Genomic DNA, 27841 nt, shown 5'->3' on the forward strand with positions numbered 1-27841 from the left:
CGAACAAAGAAAAATCTTTAAAATGATCAGGGGTGCTAAAGGGAAATGTGCTTTTGGGAGTTTGCAAACATATTTTTTAAGGTTGTGTTAAACTTATAATCATATTAATATCTAGTATTAGAGTGCACGTGTGGATTGGTGGGGGGCGAAGAATGTGCAGGCAAACTGCATGAACTTGTTTTCTTGGAAGTGTTGTGTATAGGCCCAGACAGGGAGTACCGGACGAGATAATCTCAAGGTCGGGAATGAGAACAACAGCACGTCTATGTGTCTCGGACTTCGCGGGAAATTCCAACCACCTGACCTCCGCGATAGCACCGACACGGGGAGGAGATGGCCATCCACCAATCATCTCACAATATTTTGCATGCTTTAATATTCATATTGTGTTTCTTTAAAACTGGCCAACCCGGAAGAATGTGTCGTCTTTTGGTGGTCACAAAAACGCACGAGTTTTAGTGTGAGGGACCCGGGACCCAGGCCTGTATTAGTGCGCTTTGTCAGGAATAAATAATTGGTAAATTTGGTCTGATTGATCTACTGGTCTTCTCTTTGACAGAACGAACTCGCAAAATTGTTAGGTGCGCCAGTGTGTGGATTAGGACATAGCAATTTATGTGTTAAGTGTTGATCGCAATTTGGAGTCAGATCAATAACTAGAATCCGTAACCTAACAATTTCTTGGTGACCCCGACGTGATGTCAAGAGAAGGGTAATTGACAACTCGTGGTCTTTAGCCAAGACACCGGACAGTGTCAGGGACACTGTCTCCCGGTCGGCGAACCGTTTGGAATAAGCACACAACGTTGAGCTGGTACAACGTCTCCTAAACCCTGAGCTCATCACCGATAAGGTAAGCAGAATACCTGTTACTATAAGTCGAAATGCTGCAAATTGAAAGAGGAAATTTAAGAGGAGACTGTCGTTCAGATCAAATAAGGTGTGCATGAAGTTAAGATACATACGGTGAATGAGTTTGGAACTTACGTCTGTAACGTGTACGGTAAAGTCAGGGACTTACGCGTACTAAGGATAGGTCAGGGACCTAGTGCTTCGTCGTGGCGGACAAGGGTGCGGTGACGATCGTATTCAAATAGCTGGGGTTATTTGAGGCCTCCTCAAAAAATATCCGGTGGTAACAGTTCCTCCTGTGAGAGATCAGACCGCTAAAACATCCAAAATGAACCAAATTGGGGGGAGAGAGTGTGTGTGCGCGCAGAGGATCCTCATGAGTGGGTGTGCATATGAGTGTGTGTGAGTGATGTGTGTTCTATGGAAGAATGGTGTGTTTAAGTTAAGTTGGTTAGAGAAACTAAGATGAGCAAGGTGTGGCAGTAGAGAAAATAAGGTGTGTGACAGAAAGTTACTAGAACGGTGGCTTGATAGGATGAGAATAAGAGACAACAAATGTTGTGTAGAAGACATTGAAAGATGTCGAATGTGAACATGATGAAGGGCGCAACAGCAAAGTTGGCCTGCCCTTTGAGAGGTTGAGACTGATGGGCGAGCCTGCACTCGCGCGTAGTCGCGGGTCTGGGCTGTGCGCGTGGGCCTGCGCTATGCTCGTGCGGGCGGTGGGCCGGCATCATGATTGTTGCAGGAAATGGCCAGCCTGTAACCAGTCAACATTGATGCCGCGACCCTCTCGCACGGGGGGTGCTATAGCCCGGGCGGGGCAGGGACAGTGTGAGTTTCTCAGTGAATGTTTGAAGCAGTGAGATTGAAGGAATGTATATGCTGATGTGGAAGCGCAAATTGTGAGTGGTATTGACCGATAGAAAGTGGCAAAGAAGCTACATGAGAGATGGATTGTGCGTGCGTGCGTGCGTGCGTGCGTGCGTGCGGATGCGTGTGTGTGTGTGTACGTGCGGTTGTGTGCGCGCTCGGTGTGTGCGTTTATGGGCACACCCTGTGTGCTGCACCCACACAGTGTGAGGAGGAAGACGGCATGGATCAGAGAATGTTCAAGAAAGGGGGGCTAACTCGTAAATAATGAGGAGCTATTGGGAGTAATCTGTTTGTCCTTTCTTTAAGGTTAGGTTAGGTTAGCAACACGAGCGATTTAGAGGTTCAAAAGAAAGACAGTTAAAAGAAAAAAACATTTTTGATTTGGACAATTGCAGGCTAACAAGAGCATGAGAAAGAAGGGTAGAGAAAGCGGTGAAAATAGACAAGGAAAGAAATGAATACAAGGGCATTTATCCATCTTTGCATGATGTGACACACCCGAGTGCCCCGAAACTCGGAGTGAGCTATGTTGGACCGCCGCCGTACGGCGACCCCGGAGTAATGGCTCCGGTGGTGACGTTGGGTGGTAGGATGGTAGTGGATGTCGAGGGCGAAGGCGAAAGGGCGGATCAGAGTATTGTACAGTTGATTGAACAAGCAGTAAATAAAGAGAGGCGACGGGCCCGGGAGGGGGACACATCCCGCGTGGACACATCCCGCGTGGACACCTCCACCCCCGGTCCGAGCCCTCAACCGTCCAATGTGACAAAAGGAGAAAGCTGGCATAGACTTACTGCCGAGAATGAGGAGCTAAAAAAGAAAATTGATCAAGCCGATGAGCAGCGTAGACAGGAAGCGCAGATGTTAAAATGGTCAACAGAGAGAGAGAGAGAGAGAGAGAGAGACACGGAGAAAATATAATTTGCGGAGTGGTCAGGGACAGATGACACAGGCCGAGGTGCTGAAAAATGAATTGATGTGTCCGCTGGTGACCACATCGGGCGGCCAGCACTACGAGCCCATGGTGCTCCGTGATGTGACCACGATGATGGAAAATATGCCTCCACTTCACAGAGGAGGCAAGGTGTGGCTGAACAAATTTTTGGCTCTGATGAGTGGGCAGAGCTGTACACTCGGTGACATGCGCCATATGTTGGCAGGAGCATGCTCCCTGGTGCAACTGCAGGCAATTGAGGAAGCAGCAGGCACAGCGAGACTGGGGAGGGAGGTGCCCTTGCCACAAGTAGCAGCGCCCCTGTTTGAAAACATTAAATTGACTTTCCCACAACCCACCGATCTGGCCCCCACTATATTTTCTTATGATGTGAAAATGTCACCTGCACAGCATTATGTAACATGTGTGGAGAGTTGGATTGAAACCACAGGTCGCCATCCGGCTCTCACGCACGAGGCAGAGGTGCTCTTCCGAACGGCGCTGCTGGATGGACTTCCGCCAGATGTGAAGAAGCAGCTAATGTCAGATCCTGACATTCTGGTATGTGCCGAAGAACGATTTAAACGTCATCTTTTGCATCACTGCAGAATGTTCACTGAGTCACAAGCTAAAGTTGAAAACGAGACAGACGCATTATCTAAACAGTTGTTGAAATTACAGTTGGCAAAAATGCATGGTGAAGCTAAACAGTCTAAATCACAGAAAAAGGAAATGCAAATGTCACAGGCTCTTCAGGTGGTGGGGCGCGGAAGGGGCCAGTTCCGGGGCGGATACAGAGGCCGGGGAGGGAGTGCACCTGCTTACCCGGGGAGGGCAGCATACAAACCCCATTCGCCCAACGCATGTTTCATCTGCGGCGAAACCGACCACTGGGCAAAAGAATGCCCACAGTATCAACCGCGCGGAGCCACCCACCCACAAACGCACGGAGGTCAGTACTACCAACATGATGATCTCTGCTGTGGACAATTTGAATAGGGCTGCCCGGGGAGCCAGGAAAGCAGTGGCCCGGCGGAGCCAATGCTTCATGTGACAGTGGAAGGAAAACCTGTGAAGATGCTGGTGGACACAGGAGCAACTTATTCATCAATAAACACTGCCCTTCCTGTATCCTCACTGTCAAAGAAAACAACAACTTTAGTCGGCTTCTCGGGACAACCACGTACTCTGCCTTTTACCAAACCACTTGAAACTGTGATCACCTGGACAGGGTGTAGACTGTGGTACAAATACATCCATTCCACAGACACTCCAATCAATTTGATGGGAAGGGACCTGCTGTCAGCCGTTCAAGCCAGAATTCTGTGTGGGCCAGAGGGAGTGATTATTCAATTTCCAGATGGCGTCAGCATCCAGTGCTCACAGCATCTACAACAACATGGTCGGTGGCTGATGGCGCCCCTACCGGCAGAAGCAGAAACTGCAACCATCTACTGGGCCAGGCTGGAGCCAGAGACCCCTGCTGGTGGCGGTGTGTTCTCGACCTACCTACTGTGGAAGCCCTGGATCTGCTCACTGGCGCCATACCACCCACCTGTTGATCCTTTGCATTGCACTCTATATTATGACCAAGAAAGTGATGATGTATATCGGGATTTGTTTGAAGAAATTGAAGGGCACATGTGGGATTTAACTTCATCGTGCATTTTGATTGGTAAAGAGGGAGTCGCAGCGGCAACTGAATTGACATATGAACAAATGCAGTGGTTCAAAATGACAGAGAAAGGGGTGCCACACATTTCGCTGGCTCTTGCCCCAGGACACGAGGCCAGAGAATTGGGCTCAATGGTCAAGCAGTTGTTGCAACAGACCGATTGGCGGAAAACTCACATTCCTAATTTGTACTGGTCTGAGTCTCAGAATGCATACCAAATTAAACAACCCATAGCAGACACAGGATTGCTGGAGATGATGTTGGTGTCCCGCACACACGGTAGGGAGTTAACTGATCATGAGGACGCTGAAGTAATGCTGGCGGCCTTGCCCGACACACTGTGGTCCCAGGGTTCATTTGATGTCGGGTTTTGTCATTCGGTGGCCCCTATTGATCTCCAAATGGATGAGACGCAGCCTATCAAACGGCCTCAATATCGTTGGCCGAAAGAGGCGGACCAAGGCATGGAAGACACTCTGTGTGGCCTCTGGGACGCAGGGGTGTTGGAAGTGTCCGACGGCCAAATCGCACTCCTTGCTGTGGCGTTGCCAAACTGGGTGGAGCTTGGGTCAAGGTGGACAGGAGCTTCATTGTGCACTGAGTTTGACAGAACTGAGGAGATTTGATAAAAAATTGAAGAATGCGTAGAGCTACAGAGAAAAGCATCATAGTCAGAGATTGAACAGATTTGGATAAAACAAATAGGCTAAAACGGTAAGAAACAAGAGCGAGATCTGATATTTTGGCTCGTCAGGCTTAAGAAGTAGAAGTCGAGTTAGATACATTTTAGAATAGGACATTTGGACTAAATTGGATTCAGTCAAGAGGAACAGGGGCATTTTGGCATTTTAACAGGGATTGACAGCAAGGGAGATAGAGGATAGAAGATCTGGACAGCAATGACGTAAATTACATTAAAAACTGCCCATTCTAGGGAGAGGTGCTGGATGGTGTGACAGGCAGGATTTTTAGGAAGAGAAAAAGCGGCGAGTTAGACTCGCCAAGAGGGGCAATAAAGAGGAGCAGACTGAGAAACATATTTGAGCTAGACAACAGGAAAAAGGGGGAGAGCCAAATGATGACGTAAAAATCCAGAGGGAATAGTCGGACCCATCTTTATTGAATTTAATTAGGATAATTAATAGAGATCGAGTTTGTAGGAGCAATCTGAGGTTATGGAGGCTCCCCTGACAGGCGGGTCCAACAGTCGTCCCCCCCAGATAGACATATATGACAATTTGCGATGAATCTGATGGGCGAGTTTATGGAAAATTGAATTGGAGATTTTACAATAGGTCATGTTGACAAGTATGTCCAAATGTGAAGAGTTACTATTAGGAGTCAATGTTTGCCTGCACACTAACATACTAACTTTGCTTAGTGTGGGAGGAGAGCTGAGTGATAGAGACGGATGTGTGTGTCTGCGAGTGTGTGGATGGGTGCGTGCGCATGTGATCATCTATGACTGTGTGTGCGCAGTATGATTGGCCAGAGAGGTCTGAAGTTGGGGTGATGTGTTTGCAATTGAGGATAAAATTCCTCTCACCTGAAGGGGGGTACAGAGTGGAGGGTCTGGAACTGGTAAGTGATGAGTTCTGACCGGAACCATGGCTCAATGATCAATCAGGGGCACCATCGACAACAAAACGGTGTGATGGAGAAGGCCCATTTCAGTGATATGGTCAGACAAGACAGAACTAGTATCGAACAGCAAGACTTTGGACGATTTGACGTGTGACGACTTTGAGCTCACCCGACGGGGTGACGGACTAGGTGGACAGTGACCAATTGTTTGACGCTTGAACGTGTTTGCGATAATAGCACGCTCTGCTTTGTTTTTCTGTGTGACTTGATTTTTTTTTTTTTGCAGCATCAGCCACCAGCCAAGGAACGGATTGCGCGTTGCTTGCGTAACTTGTTTTCATTCTTGCAGGTTGTCGATTGCATTCGTGGAAAGTTTGTGTTGGATTTACAAGAATATGTTAACCCTTGCCCTTTTGGTTTTTATGATGAACTTGTTGATGACGTGGTTTTCAGGACATGATCCGTGGGCGCCAGGATTCATTTTATGACTGTTTTTATTTTGATACTTGATGTCTGTTTTTGTGTGTACAAATGTCCGCTGTCAGCCGGGCTATAAGCTCACTGACAGCAGTGCGATGATTTTTGTTTGTGTTGCCGAGTGTGTGTGGTGGACAGTCAAGTTTCAAGGACTTGGGGTGATGGTCCCGGGGCCCAGATGGTAACTAGAGGTTCCGCGGGCCTGGCTACAATGAGTGTGGTGATGAGAGGGGACGCTTTGCAGGTTCCTTTTGATACGTAATGACACATTGGGTGAATGTGTCAAAAGGGGGGAGTGGTAAAATAGAAATGGGTGAGTAGGTTTCAATTTGTAATTGTGATATACAAAGTTGTTTTTCCAAACTCACTTGCTTTCAAGCTTTAACAGGACATGCCAGAATTCACCCAGCAATGATGGAAGGAGCAGAGGAAGACCAGTGACATCTGGTTGTGGTGTGGAGATGACAAATTATAGAATCGCTTGCCGAAGAATGCATCAGGTATCTGTGTCCTCGTGTCGTTGATAATGCCTGTGGTGGTTGTCCCCATTGAAATACAGAATCTCAATTGGAACCTGGAGTCCCCACTGGCGGGGCTCCTGAAGCGAGCCAAAAGAGACATTTTGCCCCCGTGGTTGAGCGACGACGATCCAACATATATTGACACTATAGGAGTGCCCCGGGGTGTGCCAGATAAGTATAAACTCGTTAATCAAGTGTCCTCGGGATTCGAAAGTATCTTCCTATGGATCACCCCCAATAAAAATGTAGACCGTATTAATTACGTTCATTACAATGTCCAACGGCTGGGTAATTATACAGCTGAATCATTCGCCGCAGTTCATGAACAATTGGCTGCAACGTCGTTAATGGCGTTCCAAAATAGAATTGCGTTGGACATGCTATTGGCTAAGGAACATGGTGTGTGTGGAATGTTTGGTGATGCATGTTGTACTTTCATCCCAAACAACACGGCGCCAGGAGGCCGACTGACCAGGGCGTTGGAAGGACTAAGGACACTGAACAAAAAGATGAAAGATCATTCAGGTGTACACACCGATATTTGGTCTGATTGGATGAAAACGTTCGGAAGCTGGAAAGGCCTCATCATGTCTGTGCTTGTTGCTGTAGCTATTTTTACTACAATTATGATTTTATGCGATTGTTGTTGTATTCCATGTATTAGGTCACTCACTGTCCGGTTGATCGAGAAAACCGTTGACCCGTTGCCACCGATGGGCCAATATACCCTGGTGACTCAACATGAGCAGCCGGGGGAAGGAAGGATCGACAGCGCGCTGGTAGCTGTTTGCTAGGGTGATGACCTCATAAATGAGGTCATGAGAGGGAATAAAGGGAAATGTGCTTTTGGGAGTTTGCAAACATATTTTTTAAGGTTGTGTCAAACTTATAATCATATTAATATCTAGTATTAGAGTGTACGTGTGGATTGGTGGGGGGGCGAAGAATGTGCAGGCAAACTGCATGAACTTGTTTTCTTGGAAGTGTTGTGTATAGGCCCAGACAGGGAGTACCAGACGAGATAATCTCAAGGTCGGGAATGAGAACAACAGCACGTCTATGTGTCTCGGACTTCGCGGGAAATTCCAACCACCTGACCTCCGCGATAGCACCGACACGGGGAGGAGATGGCCATCCACCAATCATCTCACAATATTTTGCATGCTTTAATATTCATATTGTGTTTCTTTAAAACTGGCCAACCCGGAAGAATGTGTCGTCTTTTGGTGGTCACAAAAACGCACGAGTTTTAGTGTGAGGGACCCGGGACCCAGGCCTGTATTAGTGCGCTTTGTCAGGAATAAATAATTGGTAAATTTGGTCTGATTGATCTACTGGTCTTCTCTTTGACAGAACGAACTCGCAAAATTGTTAGGTGCGCCAGTGTGTGGATTAGGACATAGCAATTTATGTGTTAAGTGTTGATCGCAATTTGGAGTCAGATCAATAACTAGAATCCGTAACCTAACAGTGCCCAAACCTTTGCATACGACTGTATATACAGGACTGTCTCAGAAAATTAGAATATTGTGATAAAATTATTTATTTTCTATAATGCAATTAAAACAAAAATGTCATACATTCTGGATTCATTACAAATCAACTGAAATATTGCAAGCCTTTTATTATTTTAATATTGCTGATTATGGCTTAAAGTTTAAGAAAACAAAAATCCTATCTCAAAAAATTTGAATATTTCCTCAGACCAAGTTAAAAAAACAAAAGCAAAACAAAATCAAACATTTGAAAATGTCCATTAATGTATTCAGTACTTGGTTGGGAATCCTTTTGCACGGATTACTGCATCAACCGATTTGGCCGGAGTTTGTTTTGTTCTCTCTGCCCACCCCCTCCCTGGCTGGGGAGGGGGTTAGGTGGCTCAAAAGCTGATAGCGGCTAGCTGGATTCTCAGGGACCAATTCAAGATGAAGAAACTGCAGCTCAACCTCCTTGAAGACACTGCCAGGACAATCGAGGGCACCTCCGACATCCATTTTTTCATTGATTTTCATATTACCGTATTTGCCGGTGTATTGGTCGACCTTTTTCGATCCAAAATCGACCGAAAAAAATCGACCTCGACTTATACACCGAGTCATAAAATTTAACTTCGTATTCATCGCTTCAAATGTGATGGTAACCAAGGCCGTTTCTCATGCATCTCATTGTGCGTTGCACTTAGAAAATTTGAACCGGGCGGCTTGCGCGAGTGCGCGGCCAACTGGAAGTCGAATGAGGCTCAGCGATCTCCTCCGCGGAGCTTATAAACAGCCGATCCGCTCGGCGGGGGCTATTTTCGGCCACTCGGCGCGTGCGCGGCCCGCTGGAAGTCGAATGAGGCTCAGCGATCTCCTCCGCGGTGCTTATAAACAGCCGATCCGCTCGGCGGGGGCTATTTTCGGCCACTCGGCGCGTGCGCACGGCCTCCCGGATGTGCCGGGCGGCGTGCGCGAGTGCGCGGCCCGCTGGAAGTCGAATGAGGCTCAGCGATCTCCTCCGCGGTGCTTATAAACAGCCGATCTGCTCGGCGGGGGCTATTTTCGGCCACTTGGCGCGTGCGCACGGCCTCCCGGATGTGCCGGGCGGGTGCGCGAGCTCGCCGGCCGCTGGAAGTAGAATGAAGCTCCGCGATCTCCTCCGCGGTGCTTATAAACAGCCGATCCGCTCGGCGGGGGCTATTTTCGGCCACTTGGCGCGTGCGCACGGCCTCCCGGATGTGCCGGGCGGGTGCGCGAGCTCGCCGGCCGCTGGAAGTCGAATGAGGCTCCGCGATCTCCTCCGCGGTGCTTATAAAGTGCCGATCCGCTCGGCTTGGAGCTATTTCCGGCCTCCCATTAGTGCCGGGCGGCGTGCGCGAGCTCGCCGGCCGCTGGAAGTCGAATGAGGCTCTGCGATCTCCTCCGCGGTGCTTATAAACAGCCGCATGCGCACGGCCTCCCGGAATTTGAACATATTTCGTCAATAAATTTCGCATATTGAATTTTGAAGTTTAATATAATGCAACAATTGAGCTCGACTTATACAAAGAATATATCATAAAATCGTAAATTTCCGTCGAATTTTAGGGGGTCGACTTATACACCGAGTCGACCTGTACACCGGCAAATACGGTATGTATTACTTGTGCCCTCTCTGCATCCATTACAACCTGGTGATCCTGAAAGGGGGATCCTTCCATCTGTGGTCCCTTCTCAAGGTTTCTCATTTTCCCCTGGCAGGTTTTTTTTTAGTTTTTCCTTGCCCTTTTGGGAGCTTAAGATCAGGGGATGCTTTGAGAATAATTGTCAATTTTGGCTATGTGAAGCCCTTTGAGACTGTTTGTGATTTAGGGCTATACAAATAAACTTGACTTGACTTGAATCAATGCGGCGTGGCATGGAGGCAATCAGCCTGTGGCATTGCTGAGGTGTTATGGATGCCCAGGATGCTTCAATAGCAGCCTTTAGCTCATTTGCATTGTTGGGTCTGGTGTCTGTCAGCTTTTTCGTCACAATACCCCACAAATTCTTTATGGGCTTCAGGTCAGGGGAATTGACAGGCCAATTGAGGACAGTAATGCCATGGTCAGTACACCGTTTACTGGTGGTTTTAGCACTGCGCGCAGGTGCCAGATCATGTTGGAAAATGAAATCATCATCTCCATAGAGCTTTTCAGCAGACGGAAGCATGTAGTGCTCTAAAATCTCTTGATACACAGCTGCATTTACTCTGGACTGGAAACACAGTGGACCAACACCAGCAACTGACATGGCTCCCCAAACCATCGCTGACCGTGGGAACTTTCTCACTGGATTTCAAGCAACTTGGATTTTGCTCCTCTCCAGCCTTTCTCCAGATTCTGGCACCTTGACTTTCAAATGAAATACAAAACTTGCTTTCGACTGAAAAGAGGACTTTGGACTATTCTGCAACTATCCAGTGCTTCTTTTCCATAGCCCAAGTCAGACACTTCTTCCGTTGTCTTGAGTTCAGAAGTGGCTTGACCATGGGAATACGGTTATTGTAGCCCATTTCCCAGGCACATCTGTGAACAGTGGCTTTTGATACCTGGACTCCAGCTTCAGTCCACTGTCTTTGAAGCTCCCCCAAATTCTGAAAGCGACTCTTCTTCACAATGCTGTTGAGGCTGCGGTCATCTCTCTTGGTTGTGCAGCGTTTCCTGCCACATTTCCTCTTTCCAACATACTTTTTGTGGATGTGCTTTGAAACTGCACTCTGTGAACAGCTTGCTCTTTGAGAAATTTCTGTTTGTGTCTTACCCTTCTGATGAAGGGTGTCAATGATGGTCCTCTGGACAGCAGTCAGATCAGCAGTCTTCCCCATACTTGTGATTTAGTTCACTGAACCAAGCTGAGTGTTTTTCAAGGCTCGGGAAACCCTTGCAGGTGTTTCGAGTTAATTAGACGATTCAAGTGATTCGTTGAATACCCTACTAGTATACTTTTTCGCGATATTCTAACATTTTTAGATAGGATATTTAAGTTTTCTTAACCTGTATGCCATAATCAGCAATATTAAAATAATAAAAGGCTTGCAATATTTCAGCTGATTTGCGATGAATCCTGAATGTATGACATTTTTGTTTTTTTTAATTGCATTACAGAAAATAAAGAACTTTATCACAATATTCTAATTTTCTGACAGTCCTGTATAGTGTAACAGGCCATTTTGATGTTAAATGTGCAGTCTGGAGTTATCTGATTATTTCTCACAATGCATCTTCATTCAACACTTCCTGAAATTTGTCTTGCAAAATTTGGAGGTAATAATGAGGTTGATTAAAGCAACAGTAACTCAACCCCCAACCTTTTTGGAGTGTGCGTCTAAACATGGCACAAAAAATTATTTTAGTGTGAATAAAAAAAAAAAAGCACAACAAAGCACTCAAGCATCTTGGAGCATTTTTTTAATTGAACGTAAACTTTCATTTGACACTTTTTTATTTTAAGCCACACCTTGAAGAACTAAAGTTAAAGTCCCAATGATCATCGTCACACACACATCTGGGTGTGGTGAAATTTGTCCTCTGCATTTAACCCATCCCCATGTGATTTTGATCCATCCCCTGGGGGAGAGGGGAGCAGTGAGCAGCAGCGGTGCCGCGCTCGGGAATCATTTTGGTGATCTAACCCCCCAATTCCAACCCTTAATGCTGAGTGCCAAGCAGGGAGGCTTTGGGTCCCATTTTTATAGTCTTTGGTATGACCCGGCCGGGGTTTGAACCCACAACCTTCCAGTCTCAGGGCGGACACTCTACTACTAGGCCACTGAGCTGTAACTATTCATACGGATGCGAGTGGGAATGTATCAAGTATCATAGGTGAGCGTGAAATGACTGTCCTGTTACATTTGAGGTTTCGCAAAATAACTGTTACCAAATTACCAAAGAAATATTTTAACCAATGTCACTTTAACAGACAAAAATCCCGAGTCATGAAAGGGCCGTGCTGCCTATGTTCTTGTTGGAAATTAACATTTCTGATTTCCACATCGTAATCCCCAAATTTGCCGGCTTTTTAAGAGGAAATCAAAGTACAGAATTGTATTTTGACGTCAAAAAACATTTTTGAGGCTACATGATTGGTCCCAAAAGTTCAAGTCAGGGGCATGGAGGAATATTGTGGCCCACTGCAATCTGAAGTGTTAAATTCTGTTTTAAAACAAACAATAGCTTAAAAAAAAAAGCACACAGGAAGTTAACTTTTAAAGAAGGCACACAGACAAAAGTATGTCAATTAACATTATCATTTTAGTACAGAGGCAAAAAATTTAAATAAAAAACTGACAGCTTAATTTTTAATCTTGCAAATCTAAAAGCAGTGACATTTTTGCAAACTGTGGTACTGTGTGGCAACATGGACATCTGTCATAAAAAAATTGCTACAATCAAAATACTCCACCAATGGCAATTGTGTAGATGAAGATTGATGGCACTTGGGAAATGACACTAGCCTCCAGAAAAAAAAAAAAAAAAAAAGGCTGGTCTTGTAACTGTGGTATTTCTAGGTGGTGGATCTGTTGGCAAACAAAAATGGGGGAAAAACAATTAACAAAACAGCAAACCCAGTGTGTGTTTATCTCTTGCAGGCACAGTGTGCTTGAAGGTCCAGTATCAAAATGAGGCCCTCTTGATTGTACAGTACGCTAACTAATGGTAATGTTAGCTTCAAAAGCTAATTGTTGGACCCCCTTTTTTGGGGAGGATGGGCCCAAAAAAAAAAAAAAAAAAAGATTGTTTGGATTCAAGCACCAAAACACCACTGAACACTTGAGGCGATGTCCACAGAAAGACAGGTATTGGAGAAAATAAAAGAAAGTAATATCCCAAAAACTTTTGAAAATTGTTCACATTTCCAAGAAAGTTTGTTATTGTTGTGTTATTTCAGGTTTTGTGCCTTTTCTTGAGATGGCTAATCGGACGAAACCTCCATTTACAGGAGTTACAGTGCCAACAGTTGCTTTGGCATACACTGCTCACGTAGATGAATATTTTGAAAAAAAAATAACCTTGAATGTACACCAAAAAGTGAATAACCATATTTAGTGATGGAAATCAACACAGATGCCCCACTGGTACAAACACATGCATTCAAAAATAGATTTTTGGGCGGTAGACGAGAAAATTGTTACTTTTTCCGGTGCCATGTATATTATACTATGTTATACTATTGTCTTTTTTTGTCTTTCAGAAATAGCGTTCTTCAGATTTCTCACTGGCCAATACATTTATAGGCGTTAGAGCGCCACCTGCCTGCTTTTGGATGCAACGTTGACAAATAGAGAGCTCTTAGGTGCATGTGGGCCTTTCAAGGCACTGAACGTTCGTAGGTAAAACAAAAAAGACGCCACAACGCTTTGCGTAAACTAAAATGGACACCATCATGTATAAGCAACCATTCTAATTGAAATAATTTTGTTATAGCTGGAAATATGAAGTAAAATAAATATGAGAAAAACACTTCCAGATAAAAAAAAAAAAAAACTTGATTATACTTGGACAAATGATTCACGGGAATAAATTAAAACAATGTGCAGCATTTTATGTGACTGAGAGCTTTGCCGTGATTTGTTTTGATTTTTAAACAAACCTAAATAAAAAATGGAAAAAAACCTGCCTGTGACAGCTTTGCTGCATGCTTCACATCCTTCATTAGATAAATCATTAGAATCAGAATAAACCTTGGTTCACAAATTAATGGAATTCATGGGTTGAAGCCCTACAACGTTATGATCAATTTGTTTGTTTTTTTCAAAAATATATGAACTATTCTGAAGCTCAGGAATACAAACGCCATTGCCACATTTAGCTATTAATTCCTCTGTTTTCCATCACTAATTTGATTTGACTTCCGAAGTGCACTGTCATGTGCTCTTTGCATTTGTTTTAGAGGAGCCAGAATGTGGATGAAATAAAAAATGAAATAGCTCCATGTGAGAAAGGTGACACTTGGAGCGTGCAATGTTTGTAAAGCGAAGCAAAATATCTTATTTGTGAACCGAGATTTCAGCAGATAATAGTGAGAATCATCACAATACACGCAGCTCTCTTCTATAAGATCACACCAGGTGGACTTTCTCCTCCCACTCTACCGGGGACAGGTCCTCCTCCAGCATGAGGACAAGGTCAGAGTCTGTGGCGCCATCTCCATAAGGAGACGCATCTACTGCCCCTGCGCCACTCTGCTCCTCCTCTTCCTGGGCTGCTCTGTTGTCTAGCTCCAGCGTGCTGGGTCTGCTTGGGCAAGAGTGTGGCGGCGTGTCTGGCTGGCCCTCTGGGGGCTGCCGGGCGGCGACGTTCTCGGCGCCCGCATCCGTGAGCACGTCTGGGGATGAGTCACTCTCGGTGGTAGGTGGCGAGGGGATGAGGGCCAGGCTCTGAGGGTTGTTCTGTGGGGTGATGTTGTGGTTGAACCAGGCCATGATGTTGTCCAGCAGCTGGGCGCTGGCAGCGGGATCCAGGGCCTCCAGGCTCTGCGGGTCACTGGGCGTGAACGCCCCCCCTGGCGGGATAACAGGTGACAGCAGCAGCAGCTCGGGTTCAAGTTCCGGAGACGGCAGGTACAACTGGGCGGGGGAGCATCGGATCGCGTAGTCGGTCGGACTCTCGCGGGCAGTGTGTTCAGCCTCGGCCGGACGTGCGCTTCCAAGGCAGTGACTCTGAGGGTCCGCAGTGGGAGACGCCAGGTTCCCGGGTTTCATAAGGCTGTCCCCCAGCTTCAGCAGCTCGGCGCTGAGCGGGGGAGGCGGTGGAGGGAGGGGTAAGGTGGCAGACAACGGAGCTGAAGAAGAACAACACAAGGGGTCTGTCCTGTGGGGAGGGCGTGGAGGGTCGGGGTGGGAATGCGAGCCCCTTGTCGCTCCTGCTTGGACATCGCTGGGGAGGGGACCTTCTAGGCTGCGCTCCAAGTCAGGGCTGCCCTCGGGGCCTCGCTCTCGCCGAGACTCCTGAAGGGACAGCTGAATGGCCAGCAGGATGTTGGGGTCGTCCTCGTCCAGGGAGCCCAGCGCTCTACGCCGGCCCTCGCTCCTCTCTGGGCCATCTGGAAGGGGTGGAGGGGAAAAAAAACATTGAAGCTCATAGAAAATATGGCGCACACATGAGGCTGTTTTGAGGTCGCGTGTGCAGCAAATGTAGGACCTGTGCTGTCGCTCCTTCTGCTGCTTTCAGGCGTGTTGCTGCTGCTCCGAAGAGTGTGCAGACTCAGCATGTCTCCCCTGTGTCGTGCTCGGTGCCGCCGGCGATACTGAATGTCAGAAAAATCCTGACAGGCGCCAAAGCAGCCATAAGTCAATTTTCTACACGACAAGAACAACACACACGACCCAAAAAAAAAAAAAAAAAAAAAAAAAAAAGTAAAATAAGGAGGCAGTCTACCTGTGACGCTCGGTCTCTTTGGTCTCCTGCTGCCAGCACAGAGTGGCGACTCCCCATCTAGGACACACGCAAGCACGACAGCATTTAGCATGAAATGCTCTCAAACATAATCTTGTTTTCATCGCCAGAAAGACAACCATTCACTTTCAACTAATACTGGAGGGAAAAAGCTGAGTTTACCTCAGGAGAGGCGACGCCCAAGTATTCCCAATCCCACGATCCTCCGGCGTAGCTGGAACAAAACAGAAGCGATATTTCATGGGAGTGGCCGGTAATCCATTTGCCTTGTTTACCCCGCTGCTTACCTCCTTCGCTGGAGCTCGGGCGAGTCGTTGGGTGCCACACCGCGGGCCACAGACGCCAAGAACTCCTGCCGCTTCTGCTGGACCAGGCGGGCGGCGCTGACAATCTTATGGCACGGCGTCCTCAGGTAGGACCGGTTGACCTTCTGCGCCAGGTCCTCCACCACCATCTCCAGGTCCGTCTGGCCGGGACAAATGGCGGCAACGTCATGATGCCACTAACGCTAAATATATCGTGTCAACTGTGCGGCACTATTCGCCTGGCGGACAGACATGCGATCAACACACCACTCTTCTCCCCAGTGACCCACATATCCCTCCGCTTAGCAAAGCGGTGCCGCACAACAGCGGTCCACAACCTTTTTACTAATGAGTGTATAAGTATATTAGACAGCACAAAAATCATTAAAAATCCATAGGGTCCAAAGCTTGTGCAAAAAGGAGCAGCTTATAGTCCAGAAAATACAGTAGATGGAAAAGGTGTGCAAGAGAACAACTGCTACACAAACAGAAAGCCAACATAAGTGCGTCTCGATCATAGTTTGGGGTCAAGTTAGTGTTTTGACTCTGACTGACGGCAATTCTAAAGTTTTGAGGAACTCCCTAATTGTGGTGTTTGTTCGCGACGGCGTACCTGCATGAGCTCAAAGATCTCCTTCTGGGTGCTTCCCTGCTGCAGGAAGAAGCCGTACGGGTACGAGCACTTGAGCACGCGCCGCGTCTTCAGCAGCTCACTGACGCCATCCTCGATGAAGCGCGTGTCTGGCGGGGCACCCTCACCTTGTGCAGACACACAATTTGAGAGGACGCGCCTTAATATTGGCCCGGTGGGCAACACACATTTCTCAGAAGAGATTGACAACACTCTGGGCTGGGCGGAGTAAAGCAGTCCCACAACAACTTTTTGTTGGGAGTGAAAGCGACTCACGACTAATGAAAGCTCTGCTCAGCTGCTCCATCTTCTCCTTGGCTGTCTTCAGCAGTTTCTGCTCCAGCTAGCAAACATGAGGGGAAAATGATTTTGAAGGGTCCACAGATACGACATGATTTTGTGAAGTGTGTGTGTGAGTGTGTATGTGTGTGCATGCGCGCGTGCACATGTGATGGTCACCTTGTAACTGTGCTCGTGGTTCTTGAATCGAGTGTAGTAGTGCATGAAGCGGTCCAGCTCCTGGAAGCTTTTGTGCTTCTTCTCCGCCTATCAACATTTTTGAAGACGTCATAATATTACAAGACAAAGGTTGGCACGTGAGTGTTTGCCAACCTCGACTGTCATCTCTTTGGACTGCTCCTCCAGCTGCTGGATCACTTCGTAGCGCGTGCAGCGGTAGTAGCCTCCCGTCGATGAGCTGTGCTTCTTCCACTCCTCCAGGCAGATCCAGCAGAAGTCATACTTGCACTGGGAGAGTGTCATCACAGCGTTAAAAAAAAACAAAGCATGTGCATGTGTGCGTCGCGTTCCTTGGCACAATCTCACCTTGGCACACTGCATGTGGTTGCAGCCCTCGTTCTTCTGTATGGGGGACTTGCAGTTGGCGCAGGGCTTGGAGTTGGACAGCAGCCACAGGCAGTTGGCAGCATCCTCGTAAGCCTCGCTCACACCTGCCACTGGCGGCAGGACGCGTATACGCGAACATTTGAGGGATCTCAAAGCGGCACGCCGCCACACCATCCATCTTTGGCGACACTTACGCTCCTCGGGCTTCATCTCGGTGACTTTCTGGAGCCAGTTCCTCCACATGTGGCAGTCGCATGGCTCGTGGGCCTCGCCGAGGCACTCCCTGGGGAGCGCGGAAGAAATAGCTGATTCTGCAGTGTCTTGTCTTGACATCAGATCCGGTGCTGGAATCGGGAGTTTACCAGCAGAAGAGGTGGCCCTTGCCGCAGTCGACGGCCGGGGAGGGCAGCAGCGGGAAGCCGTGCGGGTCGCTCTCGCCCGGGCCGGGCCGAGTAAGTCGCACGGCCCTCTCACAGCGCGCCGCCGGACACCAGCGGATGGCCGGATTGTTCTCTACAAAGGCCTGCAGTCCAGGAAGAAGGTTGAGAATGGAAAAGAGAAAACAAACTGTATAATAATTTTGTCCTACTAGCATATTAATTTTAATAAATGATAAATACTAATTAAAATACTGTTAGGGTTGATAGATTAGTTTGATCCTATGCTTATGTTGGAATGTAACCTGTAATAATTAACCTAGCTTGTCCTGTCTTAGCAAAAGTAGTAGAACAAAATGCTAAGATCTTTTGAACTGATTGACCAGTTGCAGAGGAAGCAATCAAAGTTGTTCTGTTTACACAACGTCGTAAAAAAACCCTGCTATGCTTTGACCAGAGGCCAGGGGCTTCAACCCCATCCTGTCCACTCTCACCTCCACTCTCACCCCCACCCTGTTTCTCTCAATAATGCTCTTGCAAGAGGCCTGAGTCAGACCTCATTCGATCATCGCTGTACGCACAGCGACGAATGACTCTCCACTTGCAAGTGCTTAAAAAGGGCATACTGTCTCCCGTGTGGTTCTTGCAAAAATAAGTTAGAGTGAGCACCACTCTAACAAATACTAATTCAACCGTTGTAGCTGTTCGTGGCGGTGGCACCTTGATGTCAAACTCCAGGTAGCGCTGGTCCATCTCTCGGGAGACCACGCTCTCGATTACGTGGACAGGCACCAGCTGGTAGCATTCGTAGGCGGGGCAGAAGATGTTGTGGGCGTCGCCCTCCTGGATCTTCACGTTCAGGAACCTGCGACAGAAGGATGGGGCAATGTTAAATGGCGTCGACGTGGGCTGCACAGAAGCCATTGCAGGGTTTACACGTACCCCTCCCAACAGGCCCGGCAAAACTCGTGGCCGCAGGACATGTCCACAGGATCTTCAAAGACGGAGATGGAGCACAGGCAGATGCCACACTGTAGAAATATGTTGTTAGCTATTTTCCTGAATTTTGAGGTGCAGTGATCCCTCACTACTTCGCGTTTTGTTTATCGCGGCTTGACCAGATCGCGGATTTTTTTTCAAAATTAAAAAAACATTTAAAAGTCAAAATAAAATTGAGGAAACGTGTCTAACCTTTAGGATAATGTACAGGGATGAGAACGGCAAATGAAAAAAAAACACTGAGAAGTAGGGGCCGCAGTGGGCCAGGGGCCGCAGGCCCCAAAGGGCCACAGGACCCTATTGGGGGCCACAGGACCCACAGGTCCCCATTGGGGGCCGCAGGGGGCAACGCCCCAGAGGGGGCTCAGGGGGCAAAGCTCCCTGGAAACTCCTGGATTTTGGCAGTATAGAAACCCCCAAATCATTAATTTCATCACTCAATTTCAACAGTTTTGTTAAAAAAATATTCCTGCTTGGTGGGCTACCAAGGTGAATATAATACATCAAAATGGCACAATCAATCCTGGAGTTTTTCCTTTTGATGAAAATTGTTAATTTTTTGCAACATCTATCTATCTATCTATCTATCTATCTATCTATCTATCTATCTATCTATCTATCTATCTATCTATCTATCTATCTATCTATCTATCGATCTATCTATCTATCTATCTATCTATGAAGATTTATTCTTTAACGATATCATGACAATAGCCTAACATTAGCTTACATATAACATGTTACCCACATGCTTGTAAAAGTAAAAACGTACCTTTGTGTTTTTTTTTGTTTTGATGTGCTCCTTAATGTTCGAAGCGCCGCGACCTCCATAGCTTATCACATCTTGACAAAGAATGCACAAAACCATCCCCGGGACATCTAATTTACGGATATGTTCCGTCGGGCAGGTGGTTACGGACTGTGTTCCGAGTTGTAAGATGACGCTGCTCTCGAGCCATGCCCATCTAAAGCAGTTCCTGATCTCGTTCGACTTGTCTATTTTCCTGGCACGATCTTCGTCTCCCCTCCGCGAGTCGTCACCTTATCGTGGTGGAGGGGTTTGCGTGCCCCTATGATCCTAGGAGCCATGTTGTCGGGGGCTTCATGCCCCTGGTAGGGTCACCCATGGCAAACGGGTCCTAGGTGAGGGGTCAGACAAAGCACGGCTCACCCAAGCCCCTTATGATGAGTGATATAAATGGACTTAGTTTTCCCTCGCCCGGACACGGGTCACCGGGGCCTCCCTCTGGAGCCAGGCCTGGAGGCGGGGCTCGAAGGCGAGCGTCTGGTGGCCGGGCCTTCGCCCATGGGGCCCGGCCGGGCATAGCCCGAAATGGAAACGTGGGTCCCCCTTCCCATGGGCTCACCACCTGTGGGAGGGGCCGAAGGGGTCGGGTGCAATGTGAGCTGGGCGGCAGCCAAAGGCGGGGACCTTGGCGGTCTGATCCCCGGCTGCAGAAGCTGGCTCTTGGGACATGGAATGTCACCTCTCTGGCTGGAAAGGAGCCCGAGCTGGTGTGCGAGGCAGAAAGATTCCGACTAGATATAGTCGGACTAGCCTCCACACATAGTTTGGGTTCCGGTACAAGCCCTCTCGAGAGGGGCTGGACTCTCTTCCACTCTGGAGTTGCCCACGGTGAGAGGCGTTGAGCAGGTGTGGGTATACTTATTGCCCCCCGGCTGGGCGCCTGTACATTGGGGTTCACCCCGGTGAACGAGAGGGTAGCCTCCCTCCGCCTTCGGGTGGGGGGACGGGTCCTGACTGTTGTTTGTGTCTATGCACCAAACAGCAGCTCAGAGTACCCACCTTTCTTGGGGTCCCTGGAGGAAGTGCTGGAGAGCGCTCCTTCTGGGGACTCTATCGTTCTACTGGGTGACTTCAATGCTCATGTGGGCAATGACAGTGAGACCTGGAAGGGCGTGATTGGGAGGAACGGCCCCCCTGATCTGAACCCGAGCGGTGTTCTATTGTTGGACTTCTGTGCTCGACACGGATTTTCAATAATGAACACCATGTTCAAACATAAGGGTGTCCATGTGTGCACTTGGCACCAGGACACCCTAGGCCGCAGTTCGATGATCGACTTTGTAGTCGTGTCATCGGATTTGCGGCCGCATGTTTTGGACACTCGGGTGAAGAGAGGGGCGGAGCTGTCAACTGATCACCACCTGGTGGTGGGTTGGCTCCGATGGTGGGGGAAGATGCCGGTCCGACCTGGCAGACCCAAACGCTCTGTGAGGGTCTGCTGGGAACGTCTGGCAGAATCTCCTGTCAGGAAGAGCTTCAACTCCCACCTCCGGCAGAGCTTTTCCCACGTCCCGGGGGAGGCGGGGGACATTGAGTCTGAGTGGACCATGTTCCGTGCCTCCATTGTTGAGGCGGCCGACCGGAGCTGTGGCCGTAAGGTCGTTGGTGCCTGTCGTGGCGGCAATCCCCGAACCCGCTGGTGGACACCGGCGGTAAGGGATGCCGTCAAGCTGAAGAAGGAGTCCTATCGGGCCGTTTTGGCCTGCGGGACTCCGGAGGCAGCTGACAGGTACCGGATGGCCAAGCGGAACGCGGCTTCGGCGGTTGCTGAGGCAAAAACCCGGGCGTGGGAGGAGTTCGGTGAGGCCATGGAGAATGACTTTCGGACGGCTTCGAGGAAATTCTGGTCCACCATCCGGCGTCTCAGGAGGGGGAAGCAGTGCAACGTCAACACTGTTTACAGTGGGGATGGCGTGCTGCTGACCTCGACTCGGGACGTCGTGAGTCGGTGGGGAGAATACTTCGAAGACCTCCTCAATTCCACCTACACGCCTTCCATTGAGGAAGCAGGGCCTGGAGACTGAGGCGGATTCTCCAATCTCTGGGGTCGAAGTCACTGAGGTAGTTAAAAAACTCCTCGGTGGCAAGGCCCCGGGGGTGGATGAGATCCGCCCAGAGTTCTTAAAGGCTCTGGATGTTGTGGGGCTGTCATGGCTGACACGCCTCTACAACGTTGCGTGGACATCGGGGACAGTGCCTCTGGATTGGCAGACTGGGGTGGTGGTTCCCCTCTTTAAGAAGGGGGACCGGAGGGTGTGTTCCAATTACAGGGGAATCACACTCCTCAGCCTCCCTGGTAAGGTCTATTCAGGGGTGCTGGAGAGGAGGGTCCGTCGGGAGGTCGAACCTCGGATTCAGGAGGAGCAGTGTGGCTTTCGTCCTGGCCGTGGAACAGTGGACCAGCTCTACACCCTCGGCAGGATCCTCCAGGGTGCATGGGAGTTCGCCCAACCAGTCCACATGTGTTTTGTGGACTTGGAGAAGGCGTTCGACCGTGTCCCTCGGGAGGTTCTGTGGAGGGTGCTTCGGGAGTACGGGGTGCCGAGCCAACTGATAAGGGCGGTTCGGTCCCTGTATCACCGATGCCAGAGTCTGGTCCGCATTTCCGGCAGTAAGTCGGATTCGTTCCCAGTGAGGGTTGGACTACGCCAAGGCTGCCCTTTGTCACCGATTCTGTTCATAATTTTTATGGACAGAATTTCTAGGCGCAGCCGAGGCATTGAGGGGGTCCGGTTTGGGGACCTCAGCATCGCGTCTCTGCTTTTTGCAGATGACGTGGTGCTGTTGGCTTCTTCAGGCCGTGATCTCCAGCTCTCGCTGGAACGGTTCGCAGCCGAGTGTGAAGCGGTCGGGATGAGGGTCAGCACCTCCAAATCCGAGTCCATGGTCCTCGATCGGAAAAGGGTGGAATGCCCTCTCCGGATCGGGGATGAGATCCTGCCCCAAGTGGAGGAGTTCAAGTATCTTGGAGTCTTGTTCACGAGTGAGGGGAGGATGGAGCGTGAGATCGACAGGCGGATCGGTGCAGCGTCGGCAGTAATGCGGACCCTGTACCGGTCCGTTGTGGTGAAGAGAGAGCTGAGCCAAAAGGCAAAGCTCTCAATTTACCGGTCGATTTACGCTCCTACCCTCACCTATGGTCACGAGCTATGGGTCGTGACCGAAAGAACGAGATCTCGGATACAAGCGGCCGAAATGAGTTTTCTCCGCAGGATGTCCGGGCTCTCCCTTAGAGATAGGGTGAGAAGCTCGGTCATCCGGGAGAGACTCGGAGTAGAGTCGCTACTTCTCCACGTTGAGAGGAGCCAGATGAGGTGGCTCGGGCATCTTATCAGGATACCTCCTGGACGCCTCCCTGGGGAGGTGTTCCGGGCATGTCCCACCGGTAGGAGACCCCGGGGACGACCCAGGACGCGCTGGAGAGACTATGTCTCTCAGCTGGCCTGGGAACGCCTTGGGATCCCCCGGGATGAGCTGGATGAAGTGGCTGGGGAGAGGAAAGTCTGGGAGTCCCTCCTAAAGCTGCTGCCCCCGCGACCCGACCCCGGATAAGCGGAAGAAGATGGATGGATGGATGGATGGATCTTCGTCTTTTTTCTCTAAAACGTTCGCCATGCTGGGTAAAACTTTTGCGAATTAGGCAAATGAGTAGGCAAATGATGTGACGAAAGTAGCGCCAAAATGCTACCGAAAAACGTAATTTCGATCTCTGTGTGTGTCTTGACATGTGAAGGAATTGACAATAAAGCAGACTTTGACTTTTGAAAATAAAGCGGCTGTTGTTGCAATACTGCTGCCAGCCGCTACCCCCCCATATAAATGTTTTTTTTTCTCAACGGATCTACACAATTCACGAAAATGATACTCCCGACGGAAAAAAACACGGAAATCCGTGGATCCGTGTAAGATTCTCATCCCTGAATGGAGTATTGCTCCAAATGTTCGTTTACATTCCTTTAGAAGTCCGTTTTCGCGTGTTAGCATCTTTCCGCTAACTCGTTAGCCAGCCCAGTCCTTCTTGTTGGTGACCGTAATTCATGGATTTCATTTATTGCGGGTGTTTTTTGGAACCAATTATCCACGATAAACGAGGGATTACTGTATTTACTCAGTTTTCGTTTTGGGTCTCACCGTGGCCATGCCCTCGTCGGCAGGCGTGAGGCAGCTGTCGGTGGGGGAGGTGAAGGTGAGCGTGACGGGCGAGCGCGGCGTACGGGGAGTGCGAGGCGAGGGCAGCGTGTCCCAGGCGTTGCAGCCGCTAGGCGGCGGCGTAGGCATGGCCACGCCCGAGCGCTGGCAGCAGCCCTCGGCATCTGACATCCACGCCTCCAGCAGCTTCTCTCTGTCCCAGTCTGGAGACAATAGTTGAGTGCGGTCAGAAAAACCATAAAAAATTAAATAAATAAAAAAAAAAGAGAGATTTGCAAGAGGGGCGGAGCGTACCGTGCGCTCTCAGCAAGGCCTCTGCAGTGAAGAGGGGTGCTTGCAACATGTCGGCCGTCTCCACGATCAGCATGTCCTTCAACCGACGAAGGTCTTGCAGCTTCAGGCCCTCGTACGGCTACAAGACATTTTGTCACACGAAATTAAATGTGGCTATTGTTAAATTTCTACTTACTCATCCTCCAAAAGACCCTTAATAGTGTTTCTGGATCATAAACTAAATCAATTAAAGAAAAAATACATAACTGAAGTACAATAAATTTAACACAAAAAAGAAGTTATAATATTTGTAGTGATTTAGAGATTTTACTATAAATATGTTAGAAAATCTCAAAACTAATGCATGACAATAAATTTAAAGCAACAAACCTTCACCAGCCCGCTCACCTCTTTGTGCTGCAGCAGCTTGACTTGGCCGCGCGCGTCTGCGTCCGAGCGCGTCGCTAGCGGCGACGAGGAGAAGACCATCTGCGACTCCAGGCTGAGAGCCAGCTCGGTGTGGTGGTGGCGCTCGGCGTGGTCGCACGGAGTCAGCTTGTCGTCATCCTCGATGAACAGGTCAGCCTCGCTCCGGATGAGCAACTGGAGGACGCGGGCAAAATGAAACATCACGCCGCTCTACACCATGCTTACAGACAAGTGGACAACGCAAAGGAATCACCTCCACGCAGCTCTTCATGCCCGACGCGGCGGCGTAGTGGAGGCATGTGCTGCGGCGGTTGTCAGTGGCGTTGACGTTGGCCTTCTCATACTGGCCTCCCTCAAGCCGAGCCCCCGTCCAGCTCAGGATCATCTGGCGCAAAGTCCCCAAAAAGCGCGGTCCAAAACGTAACATGACCTCCTACCCTCGATGGCTTTTCGTTTTGCAGGTCGTACCTGCAAGCAGTCGGCCCGCCGCTGCTCGTCCCGCTGAGGGCGGACCAGGCGTGGCGACAGGGCCCCCTCGGGCAACAGCAGGATGAGTGGGCTCTGGCACAGCACGTGGAGGCACGTCTCGTTGCGCACGTTTCGCTTGTTGGGGTTGCCCTCCTTGCTGAATAAAAAGGACCTGCGCAAGGAAGGAGCAGATGGAGATTGATGGCACATAGCGCGACGAGTTGCGGCCATGCTTCTTCTTTTGTATCTCCAAGATAATTGACATGAGGCCCGACGCGCTCCCAATTATGACTTTCCATTTGTCTAGGAGAAAAGAGAGATCCTCGAGATGAAACAGACTTTTGGTTTTAAACCTCAGGGAAAAAAAAGATGTGTGTTACTAGGTTGTCCGAAACCAACATGTACTGTGGTGAACAATATATATTTTTTAAACTTTTGTTAAAGTGAGATAAAATATAAATATACCTTGCATGGGGAAAATGTGGCCAGATTCTGACTAAAATGTACACGAAAACATTTTTTTGTTTTATTTCTTAAATCTACAGGAACTAAAACACATTTTGTATTTGGGAAGAAATGAAACATATGGCAAAGAAATTGTTGTACAATTTTAACAGCTGAGCTGAAAAAAATTTCATCCATTGTCCATTTTTCATGAAGTCAGCTCATTACCTTAAACTGTGCAAGTGGACCGAATGTAACGTGCAGGGAAGCCAGCGTGAGAGTAAAAAAAGTGCGAGAAAAGGATACGCCTCTTTGTTAAACTGCTAATTCTCATTCAGTCAAATATGGGCGGCCCGCCGAACTGGTTATTAGCGTGTGGCCCGGCTTCAGCCACCAAAGCGAGCTAGCGAGCAAAAAGTCCCATTCACCTGAGCAGCCGCGTCATGGAGTGACGGCACGCATAGTGCAGCGGCGTGTTGTGCTGGTACTGCTCGCCGTATGAGGCGTTGGGGTCCAGGCCGTCACGGAACTGCGGGTTGCCCTCGTACAGCTGCCAGGCCAGCGCCTCGTCACCGCCTACCAGCGCCTTCCGGAACTTGGTGGCCGCGTTGCCCATGGCGCCGGCGCCCCGGCGGGATGAGTGGCAAAGTTCTTCTTTGCCCTCCGCTTCCCCTGCTCAGGAACAGCTCACAAGTCACTGCAACATGGCTCGGCGGTCCTGCCCTGCCCTGAGAAGGGGAAAAAAGAGAAAGAGCACAAGAGTGAGCAAGAGAGAGAGCACAAGAGTGAGCGAGGGAGAGTGAGACAGCGCAAAAGAGGCGTAGCATAGTCAGTGTGATTAGACAATCAAGAAAATGGAAAGACAGATGAGAGAAACCGGTGAAGGAAAGGAGGCGGCGAAAAAAAAAGATGGAGGCAGCAGACGAATATATCAATCTATCAGCTTTGCGTGTTATCTTACCGGCGAATGTTCGATCGCTGGACAACAAAATGGATTACGTTCGCCTGCTGAGGTCTACGAATCGGACGGTGCGGAACTGCTGTGTGCTCGTGTTCACCGAGACCTGGTTGAGTGACAACATTCCGGACTCTGCAGTGCATCTGGAGCGGCTAGCGTGCTATCGGGCGGACCGTGCCATTGTACGAGGGGGAAAGTCGCGTGGAGGTGGAATATGCGTCTACATCCGAGAAGAATGGTGCCGGGACTCTGTGGTGGTATGTAAGCATTGCTCGCCGCTTGTGGAGTTTGTGATCATTAACTGCCGTCCTTTTTATCTGCCGAGGGAATTTACCGCGATTCTGCTAGTCGCGGTATACATCCCGCCTTCCAACATCGAAGGAGACAGGATCGCGGCGCTTGGTGAACTGTACCAGGCTGTCAGTGAACAGCAAACAGCGCACCCTGACGGTTTCACCATCTTCGCTGGAGACTTCAATCATGCCAACCTGAAGTCTGTTTTCCCGAGGCTTCACCAGCATGTTCCCTTTCCGACACGTGGAGACAGCTTCCTGGACCTAGTCTACTCGGCGCAAAAGGGAGCTTTCAAAGCCACCCCCCTCCCCCATCTGGGGCTTTCTGACCATCTCACCGTTTTGCTTTTGCCCGCATACAGACAATTGGTAAAGGCATCCAGGCCGGTTCGGAGGCAGGTTCGAGTGTGGCCTGAGGGTGCCTCCGATGCACTTCGTGACTGCTTCGACACCACTGACTGGGACTTGTTTAAGCAGGCAGCCACCTACAACGATTGGACGGACATAGAGGAGTATACAGACTCTGTTACCTCTTACATCACGAAGTGCATCGATGATGTGACTTGCTCGAAATCCGTCGTCACTCGCGCGAACTGGAAGCCGTGGCTGACGGGGGCTGTCCTCAGACTGTTGAGGGCCAGGGACAAGGCTTTCAGAGCGGGGGATGAGGCTGGCTTGAGGACAGCGAGGGCCGACCTGTCCCGAGGCATCAAAGAAGCGAAGAAGGCGTTCTCGTGCAAGGTCTCCACCCACTTCAAGGACAGCAAGGACGCACGTAGCCTTTGGCGGGGCATTCAGACCATCACGGACTACAAGCCCGCGCCGAGGAGCTGTGAGGGCGACGTCCGTCTGCTGAACGATCTGAACCGCTTCTTTGCTCGCTTCGACGCCCAGAACAGCACTTGCCCGCTGAAGTCCACTCCCCCCCCACACGAGCAGCCCCTGCGTCTCTCTGCCGACGTTGTGAGGAGGGCGCTTGCCGCTATTGACACCCGTAAGGCGGCGGGCCCTGACAACATCCCGGGTCGAGCGCTGAAGGACTGCGCTGG

At 49.4% G+C, this 27841-nt stretch overlaps 1 protein-coding gene and 1 long non-coding RNA gene across 2 annotated transcripts; one reads left to right on the top strand and one right to left on the bottom strand.

Moving 5' to 3' along the window:
* Positions 1–41: 41 nt before the first annotated feature.
* On the top strand, positions 42–8240 carry LOC125986945 (uncharacterized). The gene is made up of 2 exons (XR_011085831.1): positions 42–3223; positions 3410–8240. It is a non-coding gene; the product is annotated as an uncharacterized lncRNA (long non-coding RNA).
* Positions 8241–11810: 3570 nt separating this feature from the next.
* On the bottom strand, positions 11811–26157 carry LOC125987507 (ankyrin repeat and IBR domain-containing protein 1). Its single transcript, XM_049751925.2, has 20 exons — positions 25970–26157; positions 25098–25269; positions 24883–25014; positions 24609–24803; positions 24222–24339; positions 23910–24130; positions 18914–19002; positions 18692–18836; positions 17957–18117; positions 17789–17877; positions 17574–17704; positions 17361–17495; positions 17208–17294; positions 17025–17091; positions 16731–16876; positions 16100–16278; positions 15975–16026; positions 15795–15851; positions 15558–15681; positions 11811–15459 (listed from the first exon to the last, which is right to left on the bottom strand). The coding sequence occupies exons 1-20, from the start codon at positions 26155–26157 to the stop codon at positions 14477–14479; spliced, it is 3471 nt and encodes a 1156-aa protein (XP_049607882.1). The 3' UTR covers positions 11811–14476.
* Positions 26158–27841: the final 1684 nt, after the last annotated feature.

The sequence above is a fragment of the Syngnathus scovelli genome, chromosome 19 (assembly GCF_024217435.2).
Source record: "Syngnathus scovelli strain Florida chromosome 19, RoL_Ssco_1.2, whole genome shotgun sequence".
Classification (NCBI taxonomy): domain Eukaryota; kingdom Metazoa; phylum Chordata; class Actinopteri; order Syngnathiformes; family Syngnathidae; genus Syngnathus; species Syngnathus scovelli.